The sequence below is a fragment of the Ceratotherium simum genome, chromosome X (genome assembly GCF_057802395.1).
Source record: "Ceratotherium simum simum isolate JZ-2026a chromosome X, ASM5780239v1, whole genome shotgun sequence".
NCBI lineage: Eukaryota > Metazoa > Chordata > Mammalia > Perissodactyla > Rhinocerotidae > Ceratotherium > Ceratotherium simum.
In genome coordinates, this window is record NC_141940.1 from 103,271,239 (window position 1) to 103,298,962 (window position 27,724).

At 39.6% G+C, this 27,724-nt stretch overlaps 1 protein-coding gene across 5 annotated transcripts in view; it reads left to right on the forward strand.

The window, feature by feature from the left end:
* The window catches only part of LOC101392552 (dystrophin), a 760,070-nt gene that overhangs the window by 602,026 nt on the left and 130,320 nt on the right, over positions 1 to 27,724 (forward strand). For 4 of the 5 annotated variants that reach the window (XM_004435057.3, XM_087426760.1, XM_087426761.1 and 1 more), the window contains exon 18: positions 13,075 to 13,136. In XM_004435057.3, the coding sequence (XP_004435114.2) occupies positions 13,075 to 13,136 (62 nt within the window). Of the gene's footprint in view, positions 1 to 7,210; positions 7,368 to 13,074; positions 13,137 to 27,724 lie in introns of those variants that run through there. The other variant, XM_004435060.3, reaches the window with a different exon arrangement.

A 27,724-nucleotide genomic window follows, 5' to 3' on the forward strand; every position in this document is an offset into this window, starting at 1 on the left:
CCAGATTTCAAATCGCTTTCATAGGCATTATGTCATTTGACCCACACTATGGCCCTGTGCAGTAGTATCTGGATTTTACCGATGAGTCAACAGAGCTCCAGAGGGGTTAAGTGACTGGCCTCTAAGGGTGAAGTGACTGGCTCTAGGGGCAGAATTGGTGTGGAGTTCTGCCTTGCTGCCTTACTGCCTCTGCTAGAATATACAGCTATGCTTGCTGAAGATTAAGAGGCTGCTTTTGATTCTGGTAGATATTCATCTCAAAGGGAAAAAAAAAAAACCTGGTATCTTCATTCAGTAGCATTTGAATATTAAATTTTCCTTATCTGTTTCAATTTAGGATGACTTCCTTGTTCGCTTGATTGACTGCTAATTCCTTTGTTTACTTTTTTCCAAATCTCAAGAACCAAGTCATAAGTATTAAAAATGGTTGCATTAGTATGTAACATTTTTTATGAAATTCGACTATTTCAGAAAGGGGTAATTTAGGCAGGCATGTATGTAGAAGTTTGCATTTTAATTAAAAAGCCTCAAAATGAAATGAACCTCTGACAGTAACAGATGACTACTTCTGAAAGCTGCGTTACCATTTGATATATGCTCAGTATTTTCTTGTGGGTAATAAGTCCTACGACTTGTTTCAAGGAAAGTGACAGGACTAAAACAATTAAAAAAGACAAAGCTGCTCTTTTTTAATCATATGCTCATAAATAAAACTGGGTTGTGAATTATTTCCAGAGAAGCAATTGACAAAGTATCAGTAAATCACTCTAAGAACTAAAGCTGTCTTGCTTTGTTTGAATGTTTCAACCAAACCTCTATCCTTGTCCAATGATGAATTTCCTTTGACAAATAAATGTTTACAAAGTTTGAAATACAGACTTTGTGCACTTCCTAAGGCCAAAGCATGCTGCTTAAACTAAAATTTAATATTTTCTTTCACCTCCAATACACCAAAATAAGAACGTAACTTAAAAATCATTCTCTCTTATAGCACATTGTCCATTCATCAGTCTTCAGATCATATTGGCTTTGTGAGTATTCAGGTGGAAAGAAAAACTGTAATTTCTAGATTGATCAGAAAATCGGAGCGTATTTATGGATTTGAAGAAAACAAGAAAATCTGGCAAACAGAATTTTCTATAACCCCCATTATGAAGTTAGGAAGGACAACTCTTTCAACATCCTCCCATTTTCCTGTGAAAATTCTTCATCTGGTAAAATGGTTTGATTGGGTAGATCAAAGGGTTAATTTACTTGTGATTTGAGAAAAGACTGAGACTTCCCTTATGTTTTTTTAACAGTGGTGTGTGGGAGGAAGGTAGAAAGAGGCCCCAGAATGAATTCACTAATTGGGGTTTTCACCTGCTGTGAGTCTAATCGAATACAAAGACTTGTTTGTAGCTGAAGAGGAAGGGAGATTATGCAGAGTGTCAGAATTTCTGCCTAGTTTTGAAATTCCTGTTATTTGGTGCAATCGTTTGGGAAAGGCAGACAAATAGTTACAGCTTTGAGCTGTTGTTAAGGTGGACCAGGAATGCTGTAGTCAGATCTGCTTGAACCACCTTAACCAGTTATTCCTTTTTAGCAAGAGGGGTGTGCTTCCTATACATGGGGTAGCTCTATAGCTGGCAGGCTAGTAGGTACGAGGAAGCAACCACCGGCCTGTGAGGTTAATGAAGTGTGGCTTATTTTAGTGAAGATGCTAAACTTCACATCTTTTTAGATGTTCGGTTTGATATAGGTGGCTCTGTGAAGCTTTGAACAATCTTATTAAAAGAAAACTGCGTGAGAGTGAGGCCAAGTTTGACTTTATCTGGAACCTGTTTGGTGAAATCTCCGGTTTAGATGGCAGCTGCCTCAGAGAGCTTTCCTCAGCCTGGCTTACTCTGCCTCCCTGCAGGGGAAGGGCCTGGAAAAATAGGCTTTTGTGTGGGTGTGAAGTGCTCTGTGTCTGGATGTAGAGGCCTCTTCATTTACTAGTTAATGTGAACTGACTGGATATTCTTATATTCAGAAGATGCCGGTTTCAGATTGATCTAAAGGGATTGTTATACATATTTTAATTAGTACACCATGGTATTTACCCTAACTAGCAATGACTCACCATCATTGTAAGCATTTGTTGGATATCTGATTCACTCTTCATGGCTAATACTTGCACTACGCAAAGAGAAATATGGAATCCTTATGTGTTTACTAGATACCCAAATGTTGAAATTTTACTGTAAAATATGTATTGTGCTTAGTTGAAGCAATATCTGAATTTCAAATGGATTTTTCTAAAATGACGCTGGTTAGACTTAAGAGTGGTTAGGGAATAAAAAGCAATTCAGGTAGAGATTCTTGGAGCTGGAGGGAAGCTGGACCCTAGAGGGTGGTGAAGTCCCTCAGGGCTATCCCCAGGCAAGTGCCCAGTGCAAACCATTCCCTGTCTTTTCCTTTCTCTTTCTGCTCCTCATTTTTATACTGGTCAAATCAGGCTAACATTGAAACCACAAGCAGCCTAGAAAGGAAAAGGTTGTGTTTGTAGAAGATAGAAGTAGCCTGGCCTCTGCCCTTGGCCCTTCACGCCCTCCACTAGATGGGCTCTTCCAAACCCGTGACCCTACAACACTGACATTTCAAATCCATAGCTCCCGTCCACACAGCTTCCCTCTGAGCGCCAGACTCAGATGTCCAGCTGCCTCTTGGATCCCTTCACTTTTACATCACACTGCCACCTCAAACTCAACATGTTCAAGACCGAATTCATCATCTCTCCCTGACCCTCTTCTGCCTAAACCCGCCTCCTCCTCCTGAAATTCCTAGCTCGGTGAATATTACTCATCCAATCTTGGGAGTCACCCTAGAACGGTGATCCTCAACCTTGGCTGCATATTAGAATCACCTGGGGAGCCTTAAAAATCCCAATTCCCTGGGCCGGCCCCATGGCTTAGTGGTTAAGTGCTCGCGCTCTGCTGCTGGCGGCCCGGGTTCGGATCCCGGGCGCGCACCGACGCACGGCTTCTCCGGCCATGCTGAGGCCGCGGCCCACATACAGCAACTAGAAGGATGTGCAGCTATGACATACAACTATCTACTGGGGCTTTGGGGAAAAAAAGGAGGAGGATTGGCAATAGATGTTAGCTCAGAGCCGGTCTTCCTCAGCAAAAAGAGGAGGATTAGCATGGATGTTAGCTCAGGGCTGATCTTCTTCACACACACAAAAAAAATAGAATCTCAGGGTGGTGAGACCCAGGTATCCAAATTTTTTAGTGCTCCCCAGGTGATTCCAGCAGTGGCCAAGCTTAAGGATCAGTGCCCTAGGTCTTCCCTCTCTTCCAATCATACATCCAATCAGTCAAGACTCCTATAGTTTTACCTGATTTTATTATTTCTCCACTATCTCTGCCACTGCTGTTGTTCAGATCCTTGTCATACTGCGGTCACCTTGTATCTGGTCCTCTGATTCCAGACTCTTCTGATCCAGCCCCACACTGTTGGCAAAGTGGTTTTTCTATAACACAAATCTGACAGAGCCACACTCATGCTTAAATTCCTTCTTCTTTAAAAAGCTCCCACAGGGCCGGCCCCATGGCTTAGTGGTTAAGTGCGTGCGCTCCACTACTGACGGCCCGGGGTTCGGATCCTGGGCGCGCACCGACACACCGCTTCTCCGGCCATGCTGAGGCCGTGTCCCACATACAGCGACTAGAAAGATGTGCAACTATGACATACAACTATCTACTGGGGCTTTGGGGCGGGGGGAAGGAGGAGGATTGGCAATAGATGTTAGCTCAGAGCTGGTCTTCCTCAGCAAAAAGAGGAGGATTAGCACGGATGTTAGCTCAGGGCTGATCTTCCCCACAAAACAAAACAAAACAAAAAAGCTCCCACATACCTTTGAGGATACAGGTGAAACTCTGGATCGTCACACTACGTTCTTCTCAATTTGCCCACCTGTCAAATCTCTATCTTGACGTTCTCTCCCAAAGACCAAGCAGACCACTGAAGCTCCTGGAAAGAATAAGCTGGGGCCTCTTTTCCTTCACACCTGCTGTTATTACCATTTGTAATTGCCTTTGTGCCTTTACCCTCAACAGGCCAGAAGTTCCTTTTGGGCCTCCAGAGGAGGCTTCTGGAAATAACTGTCCAATGAATGAGCCTAGTCTCTTTTTCACCTCCAGCCCGTGGAGTTAACGTTCTCCTCTATCAGTGGTCCCCACTCAGCATCCAATCTAGGACTCTAGCAGGTAGCTTTCACTGGATGGGTCCCTGTTTGGTTAGGATCCTGGGAGAAACAGATGGTTCACTCAAAAGTGGTACTTGAAGAGACTGTAATGAAAATGCTATTCACAAAAGTCTGGACAGGGTAGGGGAAAGATCAAGGGCAAGGGGAGGGAATTGTTTAGGGGACCTAGAGAATGTTGTTGCTATAGGAAATGACTGCCCAACAAGACTTGTGGCTGTGGACAAAGGAACTCAGCCACTGCCAGGCCGAAGGCCAACAGGAGGGAGCTTGGGGAATAAATACCCAAACATCTCTCTCCTTCTGCCCTTTTATCTCCTGCTATAGGCCTTTCATCATTGCCTCCCATTGGCTGAAAGCAAAAGGAAGCCAAAGGGCAAGAGAGTCTGTCTGATGCCATCCATAGAGGTCCAACCTCCTGGGCACAGAGCAGAGTGGAGAAGGGCAGAGCACAGAGCTTGAGAGGAGACTGGGAGAATATCCAGCACAGTCCCTTAGGTCAAGAGGTCCTCATTTTTCTAAAGTACCTACAGTGTTTAAGTGATTCAAAGACTGGAGTTTTGGGTATGAAAAAATTTACTAGGTCGTCTTCCTGGGCCTTAGCCCATCTCATTCCTTCCTTATGCCTATTTCTAGCAAATTTACTCTCCTCTGCTCTCAGCCAGCGGTGAGATCACTTATGAGCACACAAGAAAAAATACAGATATTTCCCCACAATAAAAGAAGCCACATCTCTCCACAGCAGCATAGCAGAGGGGCTAAGAGCATGGGCCGTGAAGCCAGACTCCCTAGTTCCAATCCTTGCACTGCCGCATTCTAGCTGTCATACTGGGGACAAGTAGCTCATGGTAGGTTCTGGAGGCAGGATTTCAACTTAAGTTTTTTCTAGTAGTGGAGTCCCACGCTCCTTTCATGTTTGGTTCTCACAATGGAGTAGTAATAGTAATAATAGTACGAAGAAGAAGAGGAGGAGCTACTATAAGCAATTAGTGTATTATCATCATGGCATCACTATGTAATTTGTATGTGAAATGAAGATCTATAAATTATGTTATTTTCTTAACGCCTTTCCTTAATAAGCAAAATGCAGAATCTAACAGAAATTGACACAAAACAGTCGCTGAGATGCCCATGTCATTCCTTAATAATACTTTCAGTATTTAATTTCTAAAACAACATCATGATTTGGGAACAAGCCTTCAAGTGCCTGTAACTCCAGTCTAAAAAAGAACTTAAGGATGTATTTTTGAGGATTGCCATCTGTCAAATTTAAGAAAAAATCTGAAGAGTGATTTCTTATTTTCCATTCTTTTTTTTTTTTTTTCAAAGAATTGTTCCTAGTAGTTTTCTAGTTGGACACTGAGAAAATAGACTTGAGCATTTATATTTTAGAGAGACATATCAGAACTCCTGAATCTTGAGCAGGTAATTTACAAGTGTAAAACAAACAAAAAAACCAAGGAAGAGAATGACAACATGTCTCACCACACAGGTGTAGCAAACCTTTAGTTGATTGATTTCTAGTATTTACAAATGCCCATGCTATAAGGTTTGTGTCTTTTCATTGAAATAAACGTAAAGAATATTTAAGTGATTCGCTACCCTGACACAGAGATTACATCACTGATTAATTGCAAAGGCCATGACTTTCTCATCACAGAACACTAATCTTTCTCCTCCAAATCAAAGCCAGAGGCAGACCTAGAATCTACAGGTGGACCCAGGGACAGCCTCACCCAAAGTGAATCCTACTATGCCCCCCTCCGACCGGAATAGCAGTTGCCTCTACAGCTCACTGGCTCAAATTTTTTTTTGTATTTTGAATATTTGCTTTAAAGTGGCCATACCAGTCGCACCCACATGCACATGTCTTTAGTGCTAACGTTTACATTTTTTATTTGGTTTGTCAAGGTGATAAGAAACCCGGCACTCCCTTTCCCTTTTTGTTCGCGTACTTTATTTTTTGCCCCTTTTGCCATGCTGTAGCAGACAGTAAAGGGAGACTGATGTCTACAGTCCTTTCAGCTCGAACATTCTACCGGAAAAAATGTTGAGCAAAAAAAGGATATTTAAAAAGAAAAGGGGGAACATGGTTTAAACTGTAAACTGAAGTGGAATGAATCAACCAGAAGAGAGAGGGACAAGGAAATGGGTGAAAGAAGAGAAAAAAAAGACGGCCAGCAAAATAAATGGACGAAGAGGGACAATGAAACCACTAAGGGAGCTTATCTTCAAATACTCTCTGGACTCTAATCGAAGATAATATGTGAAGGTTGTGAAAAATGCTTGTGCTAATGAAGGCTTTCTTCTTTTTGGAATATTCCCAGGCTTGAAATAATTTTGCATAGTTAACCTGTATCATCATATTGCAAACTCTAAGATTAGAAATATTTGAGTTGTCCAGGCCCTGTAACTTTTCCAATAAAATGTTCCATTGGAAATGGTTTCCTTTCAGATTTCACCAAAAGATTACTAAAAGACCAAACTGTGCCGCACCACTGGTGGCGGTGGTTTATTTAGAGAATCTATACCAGTGCTTCTCAAACTTCAGTGTGCTCCGTTTCTGATTCAGTAGATCTGGGCTGGGGCCTGGGAATTTTCATTTCTAAGAAGTTCCCAGGCGATGCTGATGCTGCTGGTCCCAGGACTACACTTGGAGAACCACTGACAAACACAAATGCTTCTTACTTATCTGCGATGAGGTCATTTGCACCTAGGTCATTTATTTAAGCAACAAGTAGTCTTGCTGGAGGTTTTAAGGGGGTTCTAGCAGGGCTGTGTGTGGCTTCCAGGTTCCTGGGACCACCTTAAATCCCCTCCTCTGGCTTGCTTTCTTTTTCTTTTCTTTTTCCTTTCCGTTTTCAAAGCCCTGACTGCCGGGTCTCTGGGAGTCCGGGTTCCCAGGTCGCTAGGTGGGGGCGGAGCCCAGCCCAGCCCCGCCCCGTCTGCCCGCAGCGCCCCCTCCCCGCCCGCCAGCCCGCGCCGGCTCCTCCGCAGTGCTTTCAGCTGCGAGCCTGGGCGGCGGCGACGGCGCTCGACTTTCGGGGAGCCCGGCGGCTCTGGGAAGCTCACTTCTCCGCTCGCGCCCTCCGCCGACCGACCACGCAGCCCTTACAGCCATGAGGGAACAGCTCAAAGGGTAAGTGCATCGGGGTCCCCTCCGATCGCCGCAATCGGTGCACTTGTGGCGCGAGCAGGGGGCAAACCGAGGCGGCCAAAACTTGGACAGGCGCAGCGGCTGGACCCGGGGCACCGGGCGGCGGGGCGTCGAGGAACCTCCCCCGCGTCGCCGCTGCACCGCTGCAGGTGCGCCCCCGGCGCTTGCCCCCAGCGCCTAGCTCTCTGGGCGCCCCTTCCCCTGGCTCTGGGACGGGCTCAGAGACAAAAAGCTGATTTCTCGCCCTACCCGGAGGGGACAGCGCGTTCCCCACGCGGGGATTGGGGCTGCGGGAGCTTTTTGCTCCTTTCCGGGCTGTCTGTGTGGACGTGAGCCAGACAAGCTGTTCCTAAATCGTCGCTCGACCTCGCAAAGGAAGGGGCGCGCGCGGCTCTACCTTCCATTGCGCTGCAAGTGCCAAAAGGTCAACTTTCTGCCTGATTTCTTCCCAGGATTCCAACTGACATTTCCCTCGTTGCATTTTCTACTGTGTTCGTCCCTTGCCCCAACACTTGCAGAGATCAGGAAAGAAAGAAAAAGCAATTAAAGCCCAGAAGTCAAGAATCTGACATGGAGAGAGACTCGAGGTTTTTTTTTTTTCTTCTTTTCCCTCGGATTGAGTGTGGAGTCCATTTCTGGGTGCCCTTCTCTCGCGTTTCTCCAGGTGTCTGTGCTCGCCTTTAAGCAAAGTTTGTCATTCCCGATCCGATCATGACAATGAAAAGGGCAGGACACTTTGTGTATCTCAGTTTAATTTGAAGTTAAGTTTGAAGCTTAAATTGAACGGGTTTGGTTGCCTAAGGGAGGCATATTGTTAATTATAAAATGCTTTAACATCATGAAAAAAATGCATCTGATTTACGTGGGGAACCAAAGTCTAAGTGAAATCTACATTCTTGTCCAACAAGCTCTTCTTGGTCTCTCTGCTGCTTTATCTTTGTCACCTCTCCTTGTCATCCCCCATCACCCTTTCTCTTTTGCCTAGACTTTTTATTTCCTTGTGCCAGATCCCCTCTTTGGAAGATACAGTTGCTTCTGGAGAAGCGAGAAGAGCAAATGAAACAACACAGTTATATGAAAGGTCTCTGACCCTTGATCACCGTGGAATTGGTTTCAGTCATCATTGTTTGATCTTGGATTGGGCACGACCCTGAAGTGAAATTGCTTTGGCCCAAGTTGAGGGTGGATGGGAGTTAAGCCCTGAAAAGCAAATAGAACTGAGGACAAGTAACAGCTGGAACAGTCACCGAGGCAATCATCTTTGCCCTGGCTTGAGCCAAACAGAATAAAATGTTAAATATCCCAGGGAACAAGAAATGGGGACTAGAATAGGATTTCTGAGGCTTAGATGGACACCCACCCCCCTAACTCCCTCCCCACAGTAGCAGAAACTTTTAAATATATTTTCCCATTCCCACCCTGCCAGTATTCCAGCAATGCAAGCCAAGTTCAACATTTAGCGTGCAAATGCCAAGGTTCCTCTAGAAAAAGAGTTAGATCCCCAGATTAAAGGGAAATGATTTTGTGTGTGTGGATCAATGGGCTCCAGATTATATATGAAGCCAAACTCTAATCCTCTGCAAAGCGCAAGAGAACGCTACCTTTTTATATCGCTGCATAGTGATAAGTTTCCTCTCTGGGAAGTAGTGGAAAGATATTTTTTAAAAAGGCAACTGTTTGGAATATTTTCAGTACCAAATAACAGTGGTGGCAGAAGAAATCTTATTTTAATTAGGCAACTGCCATTTCTCCGGCAAGAGCAGTAGAAATTTGTTACTTTTTATAAGTGTTTAATGTTTGTTTTTAAGAAACTAAAAAAGCAATTCCAATAAGTCTGATTATTCCAGCACTGACAGCAGGAACAGCTCTGAGGCGGTTATAATAACCTTGCACACTACTTGAAACTAAAGAAGGTGAGAGAAAATTTAAATTGTATGGTAGGAAATTAGGTCAGCCCTGTGCTCAGTAGAGTAATGCTTTAATTTCTTATTATTGACAAGTAGGTGTTGCCGGGGTCTTTTGTCACATCCAGTGATTTTTGTATTTTAATTTGCATCAGGTTCCTATCACGGCCTCAAATAAAAGGGAAAAGAGAGATTATTGTAGCTTGTACACATTAAAAAAAGGAAAAATCAGCGTTTGAAGGCCGTTCAGAGAGGCCTATCTGATGCCCGGTTTTGGAACCAGCAGGGCCAAAATCAATAACATGTTTTCAAGATTGAAAGAGCGTTTTAAGGAGTATTTATGAAGCTGGTCTCTGTGTTAATGTACATGCAGAATTTTGATCTATGTTGAACATCATTGTTCTCTGGAAGACTGAACAAAGATGTACCCATTAACTTGTGAACAGGTTTCAGAATTTCCTTTTTGGCTGGACAAGGTATATGGGGAGTGTGTTTCCGATGTGAAAAGCGAAGCGCAAAAAAAGAGACAGTTACCAAAAACAGTCCTACCCACTCTTCCGCCACCCAGCTTCCCAACACAGCGTATTTTTCTGTATTGTCTGTATATTCCAGGTAAACCTGAGCTGCTTCTCATGGAGTCATTGATAATTCTCTGTTTTTGAAGACAGGCACAGAGTAACAACTACAGCTGTAAAATCTGTATTGATCACAGATAAAAAATGTGTCCTAAAAGGTAGAATATAGATATGAGTTATGCAAATTTGTGTTTATCATTTCATCCTGTTCATAGTCATCTTTCCTGTCTTTTTAGGGGGTTAAATATGTCCCACTAGGGCTTTGGATTCACCGCAGATTGAAAATACCCCCATATGGTGAAGTGAATGTTTGGCTCTTCATATAGTTACCAAAAAATCTAAAGTCATTTCAGCTCTGTTGCCAATGGTTTTTAGCATTAAATGATTAGAAGATTATTTTTCAAGTTATTTGATCAGTCACACCCTTTATTCTTTTCTCCTTTCCACTTGTGCTCACTTCTTTTGCTTGGTGCTAGTTTGCAGCTGAAGTGAAACTAAGACGGCAGAGATGAAATATAAATCTGTTTTTCTAGTTACTTTGCATTGCTTAAAAATAAAAGCTTTGTGTGTTTGAGGGGAAAAAGGTAAAAGAAGATTGCCTTTTGGATTTGTTTGAGTTCATTTATCTAGGTTATTCAAGTCCCCCAGAATCACAAGTAATTGGGAGAACGAGTACCTAGAAAGGACTAGTATCTAGTAACACACAAATGGGGGATAGAAGGTGGGAGCTTAGAATTTCTTTCGTCTTCCAGTAAAGGAAATTTCAGTTTAGCTAAGGACTGATGAATTAATTAAAAAAAAAAATTTCTAAAATCCTTTTCATCATTTTTAACCACTAAAATAAATTCCTTAAAAAGGTGGAGATGTAGGTATATCAACAGTCATGAGGGCTTTTTTGGAGGGAGGGAGCTACAGGAAGCTCTCATTTACTCTATGTGGGATTCTCCTGTCACTTGTATGCAAGTTTCTCTTTTCTTTTGGAACTGCATTTGGTATAGGTTATTTCTTCCCCGTGTTTGTCCTATTTCAAGTCCATTACCGATGGTGGCTTTTCAGAGTGGTTCCGTCTGTCTCTGTCTGGTCAGGTTTATCAGCTCAGACACGTTTTTCTGCCCATCTATTGAAGATGCTACAGTCCTCCCACATGTTGAGGAGATGGGCCATTATTATGCAGTGTGTGTAATAAGGGCCTGTACATGTGGACACACATGCTTTTCCCCTCTTCTCCCTCCCTCCCTGGTGCTCACAGATGGATGGCCTTTGGAAATGGCGGAGGCCTAAATGCAGGATAGTCTCAGTAGAAGATAACCTTTCCATGCAGGGTACTTATGTGCAGAATTGGTACACAATCACATTCCCAGCTAAAAGACGCTCGAGAACAAGCAACACTTTTTTCATGAAGCTGCAAGCTGCAGCCTCCTTGTGCTGTGCATATAAAGTACCAGTCCCGCCCACCCCTTCTCCAGATCATAAACCAGCTTGGTGATGGGGCTTCCTCAAATCCCCTAAAGCATGGACAGCATCTCCTGCACTTCTTGCTGTTTAAGACTTGAATGTCACTCTGGTACATTCCCTTGACTGAGAAGCCTCTGTCGCACTCCTTAAATGCGAATTGTCTCTGCGGAAAAGGAAAACAGAAATGAACATGTTAGGAGGAGAGGAAAACAGCCCTTCACAAGTGAACATTTTCTCGTCAACTTCTTTCAGTAGCCTTCACTGTTCAATCAATGACTAGTAAATATCAGAGGGATGGTCTTTGAAGTTGTGCAGTTTGGGGAATTTCTACATGTTTTTGTGACACTTATGATATTGTATTATATTTATCAAACCACAATAAATGTTTCTCCTTTCTGCTTTTTTATTTTTTAACTGAGGTAATATACTTCGGGTTTTTGCTTTCTACGAAGGGTCTTGGGCTTGGCTGACTTAACTGCAGTTGGATCCACATCTATATTATAATCAACTAATAAAAGGTTTGCTTTTAGTGGGCAGTAATTTGGGGGCCACGTAATAATAAAAACCACCACCTGTTGTGTGCCAGAAGGTGCCGGTCACTTACTTCCGTCAACTAATCCTTTAACTCTCCCAGGTGAGCAGGCTTACCCCAAATTTCACAGCTAGTAGGACACAGAGCCAGAATCTAATCCTAAAATTTAAAACCTATGCTGAGGTCCCTTGACATTGCTGCCTCCCCAAACTCCTATTTCTGTGTGAGTCCTCTGTACTTTGTGCTCTCTTTGAAGTGTCTACTACATTTAAGCTCTTTCTCCTCTCTCCATCCCCACCCTTCCCCCAAAGATTATGAATAGGGTCTGCGTATGAGTACCGAAATATCGTTGAAGACTGCATTTTACTGTATCAAAGCCGGTCATGTAATCCCTGAAAACTGGAAATCCGATGCTATGGTGATTTATGTAGATGGGCCAAAGTAAAGAAAAGTATATGTAGTTATCTCTCCTGGGTTTATTCATGTAATTGAATGAGGAACAAAGGTGTTTTGTTCTTTTTGTGGCAGAGCTGATAGCCGGCAACCACACTTAGCTAAACTTCAAGAAATGGAAGAGAACCGTGAATGCTGCATTCAGGCCCAAGTAAATACTATAGGAAAAGGTGTAGTGGTGGATAGAGTACTCAGTTAAAAAGACATTCTAAAAGTAGTGGGAAGAGTGAAGATATGATATATTAGTTGGGCAATGGATATACCTTAAGCTGAAATGAAATACAGCTATTCATGGATATGAGATCTGGATATGTAGAAGAAAGAGTAATGGAAAACTGTCAGAGGCAGTGAAGCAAATGAGAAGTGAGGCAATTTATATATTAAACTAATGTCCAGTATCTCTTTGACGGAGTTGAATAATGCTTGTCAGTGTCCTTTCTCAATGTCTCGCATTGGACGGGTGAAGAAATCCTGATTTTCGATTATTGCTTACCTTAACAAGGTCATTTTATTATAACAGAAGCACAACTGACTTATGAGCGCAAAAAAGAAACAAATTCTGGTTACCAAATAATGTTCATATTGCTTTTCTCTTTGAAAGCAAAGCTAGGGGCCTCTGCTTATAAGAGAAACATTCTTCACTACCTGATGGAAATCCTTTGAAGTAAAGATGTGGAATGATTTGAGAGCAAACCAAGCTTTTTTTTTTTCTCCTTGTCTCTACTACCCATTATAAATTCTAAAGTCTCTCTTTGTATTTTATGTTTTAGCCACGAGACCCAAACAACTTGCTGGGACCATCCCAAAATGACAGAGCTCTACCAGTCTTTAGGTAAGGATGTGGCCCTGTTTCCTCCAGGTTAAATGCCAGATGACTTTTAGGATAAAGTAGTTTGTAGTATGCAAGTCGTTTTTTTGTCTAAATATGTCACTGGATTGTTGAAAAGGTGAAAACGTCACCTTTCTATCCCAAATTGATGATTGGCTTTACTTTTTTCAGAGGTTCCTTAAAAAAAAGTTTTAAAATTTCATTGATTCCTGAAAATTCAGTATACCCGAGAAGGTCGAAAGGTCTTGTAGTTTTCTTTGCTGCCTAAAAGGATGGAAAAAAATACTTGCAATTTATGGCAATTTTTTTCCCCATCAAGAAAGAAAATTGTTTCAAGTTGTTCTTATTGATTTCTTCCTTGTGAAACCAAGACAATGCTTTTGCCAAACCGTGAATGTTGTGTAAAGGAATTATCTGCAGTCTTTCCAGTACTCATAGTTCCTAAGCCTGTCAGGTCATCAGCGTAAACATTTAAATGATTTCTCTACTGTGGCTTGTTTTGTGTTTGTTTGAAAGCCTGACAATTTTTTTCCCCCTCATAACTTGGAATTTTTTCAGCAAATACACAACCTCCAAATAAGGGGAAAACACCAATCTTTTTAATGCCTGATGAAAGTCCACTCTATGCCATTTCAGATCCATCGGTAATAATCTGAAATGAATTTGTCTTACATTGTAACGAGATGTTGTTGTTTTTAATAAAAAAAATTAGTCATGTCTACTCTACTACTAAAAAAAAATTTTTAAGTCTGCTTTTTTGTGAATGGACATATTTATAGACTAAAATGCATGAGATGAACTCTGTGGGTTTAAAGTTATGTGACAAACCCCATGGGTATTAGAGTACTTAAACATAAATTCTGTATAGATATATGTAGATGGGGGGGTGTGTATCTGTGTGTGTGTGTCTGTGTGTAGTTATTACTGCCTTTCTGTCATTGGTTCCCATTGGTTAATGAATTACAGCTATAGAGACATTAAAGGAGTGGGTAGAAGATATTAGCCAAAAAAATTGTTTTCCCAAACTTCTTCTCATTATAAATGAAATTAGTTTCTCTGGGAAGATCTGAAAAATGTAAATACAAACCATGAAAAAGAAAAGAAGTCACTTACAATTCTACTAGCCAGAGATAGCCAGTACATTTCAAGTAATGTGTCATTTCTGTCTAGCAGTAAGAGTGTGTGAATGTGTATACACATACATACATACAAACACTTATAAACATTTAAAGAAAATTAGGATCAGCTCATTTTCAAGTGCTACATTTGCAGCCCCTACACAATGGTTCTGGCTTATAATGCTGCACTGTTTAGACCACAGGTGGAAAACTTGAATGCTTAATATATTTTGGCAAATAAGAGAATGAAGACTTCATCTGAAGTGGACAGCGGCTGGGCTGGGGAGCTGGTAGTCCTAGCCCAGTGCTCTCTCTCAGGACTTGGGATTTTTTAAAGAGAAACTAGTAATCTGTCAATGAAGAGCTAATTTAAACTTGTCTACGGGCCTCCTGATTATAGTCTCTGTTTTACACAGACTCAACCCACCCGTAATTTTTTCCACTGTAATCACAGTGATCTTTGGTTGTAATATTTTAATTTACTTTTATTTTAAAATAATAATTATTGTAGAATTAATACTTGCTCATAAAGTTTAAAAATATAGATAAGCTAATGAAAGAAAAGAAGAAAAGACAAACCATCTATAACTCACCTCTTAGAGTTATGTTTGATAATCAAGTAGGTATCTTCAAAAATTTCTTTCTATACATACGTTTTTACACAAATTGGATCATTTTGTTTTATTATAATGAGTTTTTTTTTCACCTAGAGGTGATGTACCATGGCCTTATTTTCATTTCATTGCATTGTATTCTCTACTGGCTTACTTTTAATTGCTCTGGAATGAGAAATCACAAACATGGTTGATAAAAAGCTAATTATGAACTATCAATGAATAAGTGTTTGTACCTTCAATTGAAATTAAATACACTTTTTATCATCATATTTCTAAAGTTTTCTCAGTAGTTTGAATGTTATAGTAAACTCAAAGCTAGTAGTCCAACATGATTTGTGACCATGGGCAAATCACTGACTTTGGAATATAATGGAATTTTATAGTTGCAGGGGATTTTAGAGCTCATTTATTATAAACTTTCTCTTTGATGAAATCAACTTTATTGAGATAATTTACATATACTAAAATGCAGCCATCATAAATATGTGATCAATTCCAACCCCCTTTGAAATTCTGTTTTTTGCTATCTTAATAACAAACATTTTGGAAATGAACTAGGTGTTGAAATTTGCATTTCAGCTTTCAGAACTAACATTTCTAGTATTTTTATTACAATCAAACGTTACTTGGGCTAACGTTTATCCAAATGTGACTCATTGAATAACATCTTCCATTTATTGAGAGCCTACTGTATGTGCTGCACATGGAACATCTCAGCCACCATCGTGCATGGTGGATGGTATCAACAGCCATATTTCACATGGCAGTGAAGTCAGGCACGAAGAAACCATTTATCAGAGCTACACAGCTATACGGGCTACACTGGGATTTGACCCAGGTCTTTTTTTAGTATTTTTACTTATCTCACTGATTTTATTAACTTAGTAAAGTATGTCCATATAGGTTACTATGCACTTGCTACAAGTCAGTACAAATTGACAGTTTTACCTATGGATAGAGAGTTACTTGAATGGTTATTTCTGGAACAAACCATTGCATTTCTAGAAATAGTATGGTGGGTTCCTAGATAGTAGGCATTCTTCCTTTTGCTACTGTGGGGCACACATGGAATGATTGGTTTAGTTTGTTGCGTGTCTACATCCCTGAGATACCCTATAAGATCAAGTACAATTATTACTGCCCTTCCCACCCCCAAATTATGGTGTTTCAAAGTTGAAATAGAAGCATAACATGCTGAAAAGAAACCTTTTATTTCTCTTTTATTTTTATATATTGGCTTATATTTTTCCTCAAGAGGTATCCCTCTAGGTCCAAGTTGCTGTTTTGAGCTACATGAAATGGTTGGAAGCCTTCGATGCACTCAAGTCATGAGAGAAATCATGAAAGCAGAACTGGTATTGTAGGCTGGTGTGTTAAATGTTTTAGACCATACTTAGGTCCCTCTCCTAATAGAAGCTGAACACTTGTCTGCGGTGACATGTTGAAAATGTCAAGATGTTGCTTATCCCCACCATACCCCCCACTCTAGACATATCTCAACTGTAGAAGCTACAGTGGTTCACAATATGCATGAAATGTTGCACACTCCTAACTATGCCCACTTCTGAGGAGGTTTCCATTCTCTAATTTGCCAAAATCCCCAACCAGCTTGTTCGACATGTTACTTGCTTTGCCCCCAAAAGCATTCAGGTGTTCGCCCCCACTCCTCACTCGTGGGCTGAACAGCATAGTATTTTAAGCCAAAAACATTTTGAAAGGATTGAAAAAGTGCTGCTTGAGCATGAACTGATGGAACTGTTAATATTGGAGATCTCTAGTTAATAGAATTCTAGGTAATTTTCCCCCAATTTTCTACAATGAATTTATATTATTTACAATTAGATATTTAGCAAAAAAGTTTCTTCATCAATACCCCCTACCCCATTCCTTAATGTCCCTACAGCTATAATTCATTAACCAATGAGAACCTATGACAGAAAGGCAGCAATAGCCACACACACACACACACACACAGACACACACACGCACGCACACGCACACACACATCACACATACATATATGTACGCAGAATTTATAAGTATCCTGAATCCCATAGACTTTGTAGAGTGACTTTAAACACAAGGAGATCATCTTATGTGTTTTTAGTCTCTAAATATGTCCATTCACAAAAAAGCAGACTTAAAAAATTTGGGTGGTAGAGAAGACATGGCTAACTTTTTTGATTTAAAAATATGTAAGAGAATTCTTTTCAGATTATTCTCAACAGATCTAAAACAGCTTTTTAGGGTGAGCTTGCATCAAATGTTAAAAATATTTGTTTTCCCCCTTATTAGGCTGTGTACCTGTTCAAAAAATTACAAGTTATGAGGGAAAAACTTGTCAGGCTCCCACACAAGCACAAAACAAGGCATAGTAAAGAAATAATTTAAATGTTCGCACTGATGACCTGACAGTCATTAGGAATTTGAGCATTGGAAGGTCTCCAAAAAATTTTTTACGCAACATTAATGGTTTGGCAAAAGCATTGTCTTGTTTTCACAAGGAAGGAATCAATAAGAACAACTTGAAAACAGACTTTTTTCCCAGCATTTTTCTATGACTACCCCCATTGTGGTGGGGTGAGTGGTATATGAAAAAACAAAATTTCCCATATCTGTTTTTATGTGGGCCTTAATATCCTTTATCTTTAAAATGAGGGTATGGGACAAAAGTGTAAGAATTTTGTTTGTTTTTCTCTTACTTGGGGTGAGCTGGGGCAGGTTGTTTGCAAAACTTGCTGTGATCATAATTTTTCAAGAACTACCTTCAGCTGACTCTGCAGACAAATGGATTTCTAGAAGTTTAGTCATTCCTATTTTAAAAAATGCGCATTCTGGGAAAACAAACAACGGGGAGAAGATCCTGCCACCCATCCGTGTCTTACAGGCAGAGGGAGGCAAGCTGTTATCAAATAGGAAAGCTCTTGAGATCTTTCCCACAAGAGCTGCTGGGGCATCCGTTTGTTGTTGAGAAGGCATCTTCGTCGTTTCTTAGAAGTAATAATATGCTCGATTCGTGAGGTGAATTTCAGGTTTCTGTTAGCATTTGTACAAATTTACTGGAAAGACTCTTGTTGCCATAGGTTAGTTATCTTGGTAATTTAAAACTTAAGGATCCAAAAAGCATTTACAAAATCAGTAGATGTTAGATAGTAACGTGTTCTGGAATTTATTTTGAAATACTAATATAATATTGATTCATGTGAAGTGCTGTTATATGATTAAAAGCCTGTCATTTTCCCACAGTTTATGTCTAGGTTCTTAAGTTCGTCACTGACATTTTAAGTAAACATTTTTTTAAAGAAGCCCCCCCCACGCATATAATATGTTCTACTTAAAAATATTTTAAAAAGTATTTCTTAGTCTTATTGGGGGGTATATTAATTATAAGTACATTGAAATCTTTGTGTGGTCCCCTCCATGGTTCCTTTCTGAACTACAATCTGAGGTGTTTACATTAGTGATCCCAACAATACAGCACAGGAATAGCAGTTTGCAAAGGAGACACGTAGGTAAAAACAGGATAACGTGAAGAGAGAATCATTAAGCTTCAGAAGATTAACTGACTTTATTTCAAACCATTTGCTAAACTCTAGATGTGCTGTATGATCTAACATTACTTATCCCAATTTCCTTTTCCTTCGTTGAAGCCCCTTTAACTACCAGTTTTTTCTCTAAGGGTGCTGGTTCTCCTCCTTTCCTGCACTTCTGGCATTCTGCAGAAGGATCTAGTCCCTCTTATCTGTTGCCCAAGTTTTGGAACCCACTACCCATGATGCTCACTGGAATGATGCAAAAGCTCTCAATTTTCAGAAATGGACTTATGACTTATGTTTTAGGAATTCTTAGGAAAAGTGGTCTTAAAAACGCTGTAATTTGAAGGCAGTCCATCAACACATGGCCCTTAGCATCATGCCTGTTGCCTGAGAAGAGCTTCAGAATGTTAAAATGAGGGCTTAGTTTTAGGGTCTGTTGGGTCTGAGGCTGGTATGATTCTTCAGGCAGTCCTAGTTAAGAGGACTAGATAAGTCCCAGTTAAGTCAGGAGGCTAAGAGCTTCTTCAAGATACAAGAATATCATTATTAATAAATAATTGCAGCTGCCAAAATAGCGTTAGAAGCACCGCCATAGAAATCCTGTACCTCTTTCCTCAGTTTGCCGAGAGCAAGGAGAATAAGTTAGCTCATTCTCTGTCTCTTCTGATAGGCTTTCTACAGTCCATTAAGTATTCCCTCCTGAGGATGCTCTATGATTAGGAACTGCGGGATTCTGAATGACTATGAATTCCTTTTGCATTGGGAGCTTGTCCTAATGCTTTTCTCAACATATTTTGTAAACTAAACTGTTCTCAACTAAACCACTCAATATTTAGCATATTCCTTTCCTTGTCTCTTGTCTTTAGTTCCTTAAGTAATGCTAAGTATTAAAACGTTGAGTTCCTTAAGTAATGCCAAGTATTAAAACCTCTGCCTTTTGATTTTCTACTACCATAATGCCTTGAGCTGGAAAGAATACCTAAATTCAGATGCCAGCTTGGGTATAACCTTGAGCTAGTCCTTTGCTTTCTCTTGGTCTTAGATTTCTGACTTATCAGTTTGGGCAATGATCTTCCATCTCTAAATGTTTGGTTTTAATTTAAGTCCTGGCTAAATTCAGGCTTGGTCTTATGGATGCTATGCCCAACTCCCCAGTTTCTCTTTGTCACCGCCAGCCTGGAAGATATGAATAATAGCATCATCACATTTAGAATAATTGTACTTTCATCTGTGTAGCACTTTACAGTGTGCAAAGAGTTTTCAGAAATAACCATATCGAAGCCTTACACGGCTGTAAATTAGGTATATAGCTGGCATATGACCTGAATTTTCTACCAATTTTAGTTTCAGTTCTTCTGTTCTGCCATCCCGTTGAGTAGACTTCCTGTTTTTGATTTGGAAAATAATGCCACCATATCAGTGGATGGGGCAACTGTTCCTTCTTTCTATTTGGACTTGAGCAGGCTGAGGCGCAAGACTTAGTTGACTTATTCGTACTGACGTGTGGGGAGAAGATAAGGAACCAAGTCCAGAGCACATATTTTATGGCTCCTGGTTTGCTGTTCTCAAAGGAATATCCGTTACTGGTAGCATGATTTATAAAACTGCTTTATCAGCATAATTAAGCTATGGAATCTCAAATGACGTTCTTTTATTCCCCAGCTGACAAAGTTAGCACAGGAGATTTACTCAGATTTGCAAAATAGAAGACATAAGACATTAAGACTGTTATAAATGTTCTTCCTTGACTTCTATCCTGCTTATAAAAGAAAAAAGAAAAATAATCTACTCTTTTAACTTCAGTTAGGATAAATTGATTTTCCCCATTTGTAAAATGGAAATGTAATCTTCAAATCAAAATTTATGGCATTTTAATGGAATATTCTTTTATAATATTTTTTCTTGTTCAAATAACTTGGTTTAAAGCTCCTATTTGAAGAACATAAATAAATAGATATTTCTGAATTGCATCTTCCAAAGCCTATTTCAGAAGGAAACTCAAAAGGATTCTCTCTCAGACTTAAACTGGTTTCCAATTTAAAAGTGCTGCCAAATTGTAGTTTGCTTGATCTAAATAAGAGGAGTATTTAGGTTACACCTGCAGCTGTGAGAAAAGTGCTGGATGTATACAATTTTATGTAGCTGGGTCTGCAGAAGACGACTTTTGCACACGAAGTAAAAGCATCTAAAAAAAAAAAAAAGCATCTAAAAATGTGTCTGCTCTTATTCAGACATTTCCAATATTTCTTTTTTAAGTGCACAAGTCTGATTACCTCTGTACGTCTCTCGGGAGCTGCAATTTTGCTGGAAACAGATTTGGAACAGTCAGAGCACTCACATAAAATAGGTAGTGAGTTTTTAAAGTCCGTATCCTCTATAGTAGTAATAAAATGACCTAAAAATATTCTGAAACACTCTCTTATAACATAGTGGATGAATCATTAGCTTATTTATGAATTGGTAATATTCTGTGAGAATGTTTCAGAATTTGCCAATCCACGAAGTCTTGATCCCTTGCATAACTCCAGGGAAGTCCTTGTGCCCCCTCAAAAACTGAAGCCTGTGTAACTGGGACAAATGTTATATACGTGTGTGTGTGTGTGTGTACATGCACATATATTTATATACATATATTTTTATCGAGTATTAATTTTAGTGGGAAAGTGATTGATTAGTTTTGTATTTTGCTTTCTAGTTCTATAAAGAGTCTGTCAGTTTTAGAGCTGTGTTTCTCAAACTGGTGAAGGGCAGTTTTTTTTTTTTTTTTAACATATAGTATGTCACAGACTTTTAGGTGGTCCTACTAAAACTGACTAGTATGCACTCACACCACATGTAATTCACTGCACAAGTTCAGCAACACTCGACGTGGTCTCTATTCTGTTCCGTGAAAGGAACTCATTGATCATGCATTTGAATGTCATGGCAATGTCAAGTTGTTATAAAAGTTGCTTAACATACTCCCAGTTTCTGTACTTATGAAGGACCATACTTTGAGTGGCACTGCTCTAAGAGCACTTAATTTTTGAAAGTATAAATGTCAACTCAAATGAAGTGACCTTGGGTGGGGAGAGCAATTAATTGACACCAAACAAGAACACCTGAAAAATGTTATTTATGTGATTTTATAGTTTGCTAATTGAGTCAAGTTCAGGCAAAGGAGGGATCTGTCTTTTCCATTTCACAGCCCTCCTTAGCAATTGTTTTGGAGGCAAAAATAATCGAATCACCCTGATACAGGAAAGGGCCAGGTGGTGAGTGGCAGGGCCCCTGCTGCTTAGTTTAATCCCTCTCTCACTCTATAATTCAATATAATGTATTGAATGTGATATTTTTCAAATACAAGTTGGTTTTTATCCAGAATATAAAATGTAGTATGTGTACTCTTTACATTATATGATGAATTCAATGGGGAAGTGATTGATTATGCTGTGACTTTACTGTTGTCACTTGATGAGTTTAGGTTGGGAGGTAATGTGACACGGCAGCACAATAGTTCATTGACTGAGGCTGGGGAGACGTGGATTTGAATTCTGGCTCTGCCACTAGTTCTCTGTGGCCAAAGACAAAGGCACTGACAATCTTGAACCCCAATTTCCTGATTTATTAAGTAATTGTGATGATACTTTCGGTGGGGAGTGTTTTGGGGATTAGAGATAATATATGTAAAATGACAAAATGTCTAACATAGCAACTACTCAAGGAATTATAGTTACTATTAATAATGGTAACGATGATAACACTATTTATTGTTATTACTGTTATTATCTTATATCATGTCACTCCTTATCCAAAATATATTGGGTTCCTGAGTTCAGGTACCAAGAGTTCAGACAGTGAAGGACACCCAGGTTTCAGTCTTCAAGTCTGACACTCAGGGAGCCACTTAATTTTTCTACAGTATTTTACCTCTTAGCCAAGGTACCAAGGTTTACCTGATCACAATTTATCCTAACTTTGGGCAAGTATTCACTTACTTCAATTTGAAATGCAAATTAGAATAATAAATTTTCTACTATGTTCTTTACCCTCCCCTCAATTCTAAAATAATATACCTTTTGTAATAGAAAATAATACACACCATAACCTTTCATCATAAATGCAGATGACTTTATTAGTACATACATATGTGTGTAACTTTATATCTCTCTTCCTATCTATGTCTTTAAAACCTTAAAAGTTTAAATAAACTATAGAATCAAATATATGTATGTGTCATAAAAATAAACTGGTAGAGAAACATGCCTAACAATTCGTAAGTCAAAAGAAAGGAGAAAGCCTATAAAATAAATGTGACATGCTCAGAAAAGTGCCTGACACATAGTAAACACCTAACAAATGGTGGTGGCACTATTATGGTGGGAGAGGGGGCAAGGGAATGGCCACAGAGGTAGGGAGGGATGAGACCATAAAAAGCTTTATATGACATGTTGAGGTTTTTGATGCTAAGATTTTTGACTTGGGTAATGTATCAATCAGGATTCAGTTGGAAAATACAAACCACTCTGGTTATTATAAACAGAGGGAGTTTAATTCAGGAAATTGGTTACCCTATGATGAAAGAGCTAAGAAGCCAAACAGACAGCAAGAAGCCTCTGCTACACCCAGGGCTGGAAGGACAACGGCAAGAGGTATCGTCAGAGCCCCAGAAGCCGGGCCGTCAGCTGCAGCTAGAACCAGTGGCCATTTGGGACCATTGATGGGAGGGAGCTGGAGCCAGGAAGGAGACAGCTACTGCCAGAGCTTGTGCTGAAGACAGAGAGACAAAGGGAGAAATAGCCTGGCCTCTCGTCTCCTCCTGCCCTTTGGTCTTCTGCCATTGACTCCTGTTGGCCAAACTTACCTGGAAGCCAGTTGGTAAGGGAGCAGAAAAATGCCCTTCTCTGTAATAAAGAGCAGAGCAGGGAAAAGCCAGAGAATGGATCTAAGAACCAACAAGCAAATGACTGAGGTACAGGAGACCTTATGGATGGTGATGCAGCCAACCACCTATGCCAATATGCAGGGATGAGAAACACAAAGCCGTAAAAGCTTTCATAGGACTTACTGAGTCTGAAGTGACTTAGATAGGGCACTAGAAGGGCTCAGTGGGTTCAAAGGAAACTGACCTAAAAACGAGGAAAGAGGAAATAGCAATAAAAAAGTTACTTGCACAGAATTTCAAACACTAAGGATAAGCTCTCATGCATTTGATTATAGTACTTGCATTGTTTATAGTTGTTTGTGCTCAAGTCTCTCCAGACAAACTAGTGAATTTCTTTAAAGCAGGAACTGTCTTCCTCACCTTTGTCACCAGTGCTTGGCTCATGGTAGCCTCTGAATAAATAAATGTTCGTTGAATGAAACAGTAGAGCAAGGGAGAGTGATTTTGCTGGGGAAGAAGACAGATACCACTCAAGAAGACAGAAAGATATAGATGATGTTTTCCTAAGGCAGATTATTAAACTGGCAAGATGGAACTCTCTGGAGAGGTGGAGTTCTTTCCAGAAAGTAAAAGATAAAGCCTCATAGTAATAAAACTGGGAATATCAATTAAGTTGTAGATTTTATTGGCAATTTGATATTTTAGCAACACCAGGTGAACTGCTATTCTGGAATTAATTTTGTCCTAAAAAGAATACTAATTGGTAATCAAGAAGATAAGACCCTTGAGAGGCCAGCCCGGTGGTGCAGCGGTTAAGTGCACATGCTCTGCTTCAGCGGCCCGAGGGTTTGCAGGTTCGGATCCCTGGCGCGCACCGATGTACTGCTTGTCAAGCCATGCTGTGGTGGCGTCCCATATAAAGTAGAGGAAGATGGGCACAGATGTTAGTCCAGGGCCAATCTTCCTCTGCAAAAAAAAAGAGGAGGACTGGCATCGGATGTTAGCTCAGGGCTGATCTTCCTCACAAAAAAAAAAAAACTAAAAGACCCTTGAAAGAAAGTGTCAGTTTGGATCTGGAATTTAAATAATAAGGAAAGGAAACACTGAACACAATTTGATATGCTGATAGCCTGATTTATTCACTAGTTCCTGGACTCAATAAACATTTAAGAGTGTGCCAAGCATTGTGAACCCTAAACGTTAGGACAACAGGCTAAAAATATTAAGGAAATAAGGCTTACTGAAAGTATAAAATTTTCTTATAATCTTATTTTTTTTGAACACTAAAACATATATGTTCATTCCAGAAATTTTGGAAGATGAAGTTAAGTGTAAAAAGAAAATAAAAATCATGTCAAATCTCAGTGCTCGGAAATAACCACCATTTACATTTTAGAGTATTGCTTCCAATCATTTTTTTCTGTGCATTCTTTATATGGGTGTTTGAGATAATATCATGTTTATAATGTTGTATGCTACTTTATTCATTAAATATCATGTTTTCCCTCTTAACAATTCTTCAGGGATATTAGTTTCCCCAAGTTGCGTTTGTTTGGAGTACCGCTTTTTAAAAAGAATTTCTTATTTTTCAAAAATTAGTTTATGACAAAGAAAACTCATATTCGTGTTGAATTTATGGAAATAAATCTTTAAGATTCTGGAGACTTATTACAAACAGGCTTCTGAGAAGAAAGCCAAGTAAGGTATTATGATGCCTTCTGTCCAACAAGCTATTTATATATTAGAGATGTTACAGAATAAAGCAGCATAGTCAGAAATAGGAAGTCAATTATTGATTGATAAGGTTGATAAGTAAAATGTATCCTATGATAAATATAGTTTATAAATTTAAGTGAACCGTTTTCTACCACAAATATATTACTGGATAAAATTTCTTTGACCAAATATTTATGATTTCAAGGTGATGAGACAACTATCCTTGGAAACTGTCAATATTCCAGGAAAATCTTTGCCCTTCTTAGCAAACAAGTTTAGACAGAAAGTCAACTTTATGATGAGTTTCTGTAAGTTTTAATTTTTACAATAACTGTAAAAATTCACTTAGCTTTGACTTATCTATCCGGAAAGAGAATGGCTAGCAGAACACTTTATCTTCTCAAAACATTGTGCCTACAATTGTCACATTCTGTTCAAGGTTCTTTGTTATACTGTCAATTAAAGCTTGTAGCCTCTTGCTTCAGTTATGTTTTCTGACCAAGATGCAATTAAACAGTATGGAGCTAATACTTCTTTCCATAGTTGTTTCCAGTTTTTTCACTGTTCTAAGTCAGACTATGAGGAACATCTTTGTGCATAAAGCCTTTCCATATTTGATTCCTAGAAGTGTAATTCCTAGAAGTGTAATTTGATTCCTAGAAGTGAGTCAAAGGGTGTTAATACTTTTAAGTTTCTTGGTATAAATTACTATTTTTTTTAATTATATTTATTTATGTTTTCCCCCAAAGCCCCAGTAGGTAGTTGTATGTCATAGCTCCACATCCTTCTAGTTGCTGTATGTGGGACACGGCCTCAGCATGGCCGGAGAAGCGGTGCGTCGGTTCGCGCCTGGGATCCGAACCAGGGCCGCCAGCAGCGGAGCGCATTCACCCAACCGCTAAGCCATGGGGCCGGCCCAGTTTCTTGGTATAGATTGCCTGAAATTCTCCCAAAATATTGTGCCCATTTACACTCTTAATACAAGAAAATGCTCATCTAACCCTGCCTTTGCCAACGTGGAGCATTAGTTTTACTTTTACTGTTGAAATAGGGAAAATAAAACTATCTCATTGTTATTATTTGCATATCTTTGATTACTAGTGATCATGAACATTTTCTTTTAAATGTTTACTGAGCATTTTTCCCTTTCGTGCGTAATGAAAAAGCAAAACCAATTTCACCAAACAAAACTCTTTCAAACTTTTCTGATATAAAGCAAGCTGTTTTTCATTGTGTTGAGGGACTCTTGGTGATGAGAGACTCCTGATTACATCAGCGCAGGTTTTGAATTATGCCTTGGCTTTCTCTTCTCCAAGCTAAACAAGCCTCATCCCTTTATCCATCCTCAGTGGACCTATTATCTACCCATTATGTTAGATTTTCTTGTTCTCGATGCCAACTCCAGTTTCTTCACATTTTCTTATATACGCAGAGCTCTAAACTACAGTGGTTCTCTTAGTAAAGGGCTACTCAGTTATAGGTAGAGGAGGAAGATTGCTTACTGCCTCTTGAGTGATGGGAACTCATACATATCGTAGGCATGGACCATTTATTTTTACAGTCTCATGTGAGGCATTGATCTTTTCCCCGTAAATATGGAGTACTTAGAATGTTCCAGGCCCTGCTCTGAGTAACAGGATACAAAGAAACATAAGGCATGATCCCTGTTGATCTCCCAAGCTGGTGTGAACCCGGATATGCAATGGCTCTTATGATGCGATAGAAGTCCTTGCCTGTGAGAGTGAAGGGCACAGCAGCAGCTCTACTTGTGGTCAATGGGGGAACACTTAAGTTATTGTAAGTCCTTTCTGTCTTTGGAACCCAAATGACAACCATGCTGTTTCCTCTTGTTGCTGATGTAATAGTTTCTTAATGCCAGCATATACCCGTTTTGTTTTTCAAGGCAAATTTAAATGTCTCAAGTTGGCATGACAGAAGGTTTAAATTCAAGCTAACGCATAACACACATGTATCATTGCCTGGCATCTTTCTACTTGTTGTGTATGGATTCTAGAAAAGCATATGTCAGCTTCACAAAAGACCTTACTGTCTTCTTTAGGGAATAAAATTGACATAACATGAAACAGTTAATAAATGCAATAAGACTGTGTACGGTACCTTATTTACGTAGAAAGAGCAATATTGATTTGAATCATTGGGGAAGGCTATTTGGAGAGTAGAACAAAACAGTGTTCTAGGAAGGAATTTTGTAAGACTTCGGTAAATTAAAAAGTAGGCTAGGATATTCCAGACAGTGTAGCAGCATAAACAAAGGTATAATTGAGAGACAGGCTAGCTTGTTTGAGAGTCAGTGAAGACATTGTTCTGTGAGAATCTATTCCAGATTTTTGAAGAAAAACCTGATTCAGTGCCATTAAATTAAGGGCAAATTAAGCGCCTTAAATTATAGAATGAGAAATTTAAATTTCATTTGATTGCCAATGGGAAAACATGGTTGAATATCTTCAAAACAGAGAGATGAAGTCTGTGTCCTGTTTTTAGGAATAAGAATTTGATAGGATGGTTTAAGGATGTTTAGAGAGGAGAGAGATTAGTTATTTTATTTTGTTTTGCTTAGTGGCAGTTGAGATGATGAGGGTCTTAGGATAGCAAGGGGAGAAAGAGGAGGGGCATGACTCCAGAAGTTTTCTTCCCAAGGTAGAAGTGCCTGAAAGTAGTGACAGGTTGGATAGGTTTTAAAGAAAAGAGAAGAGTTATAAGGTGCCTTCTAGATGTTCAG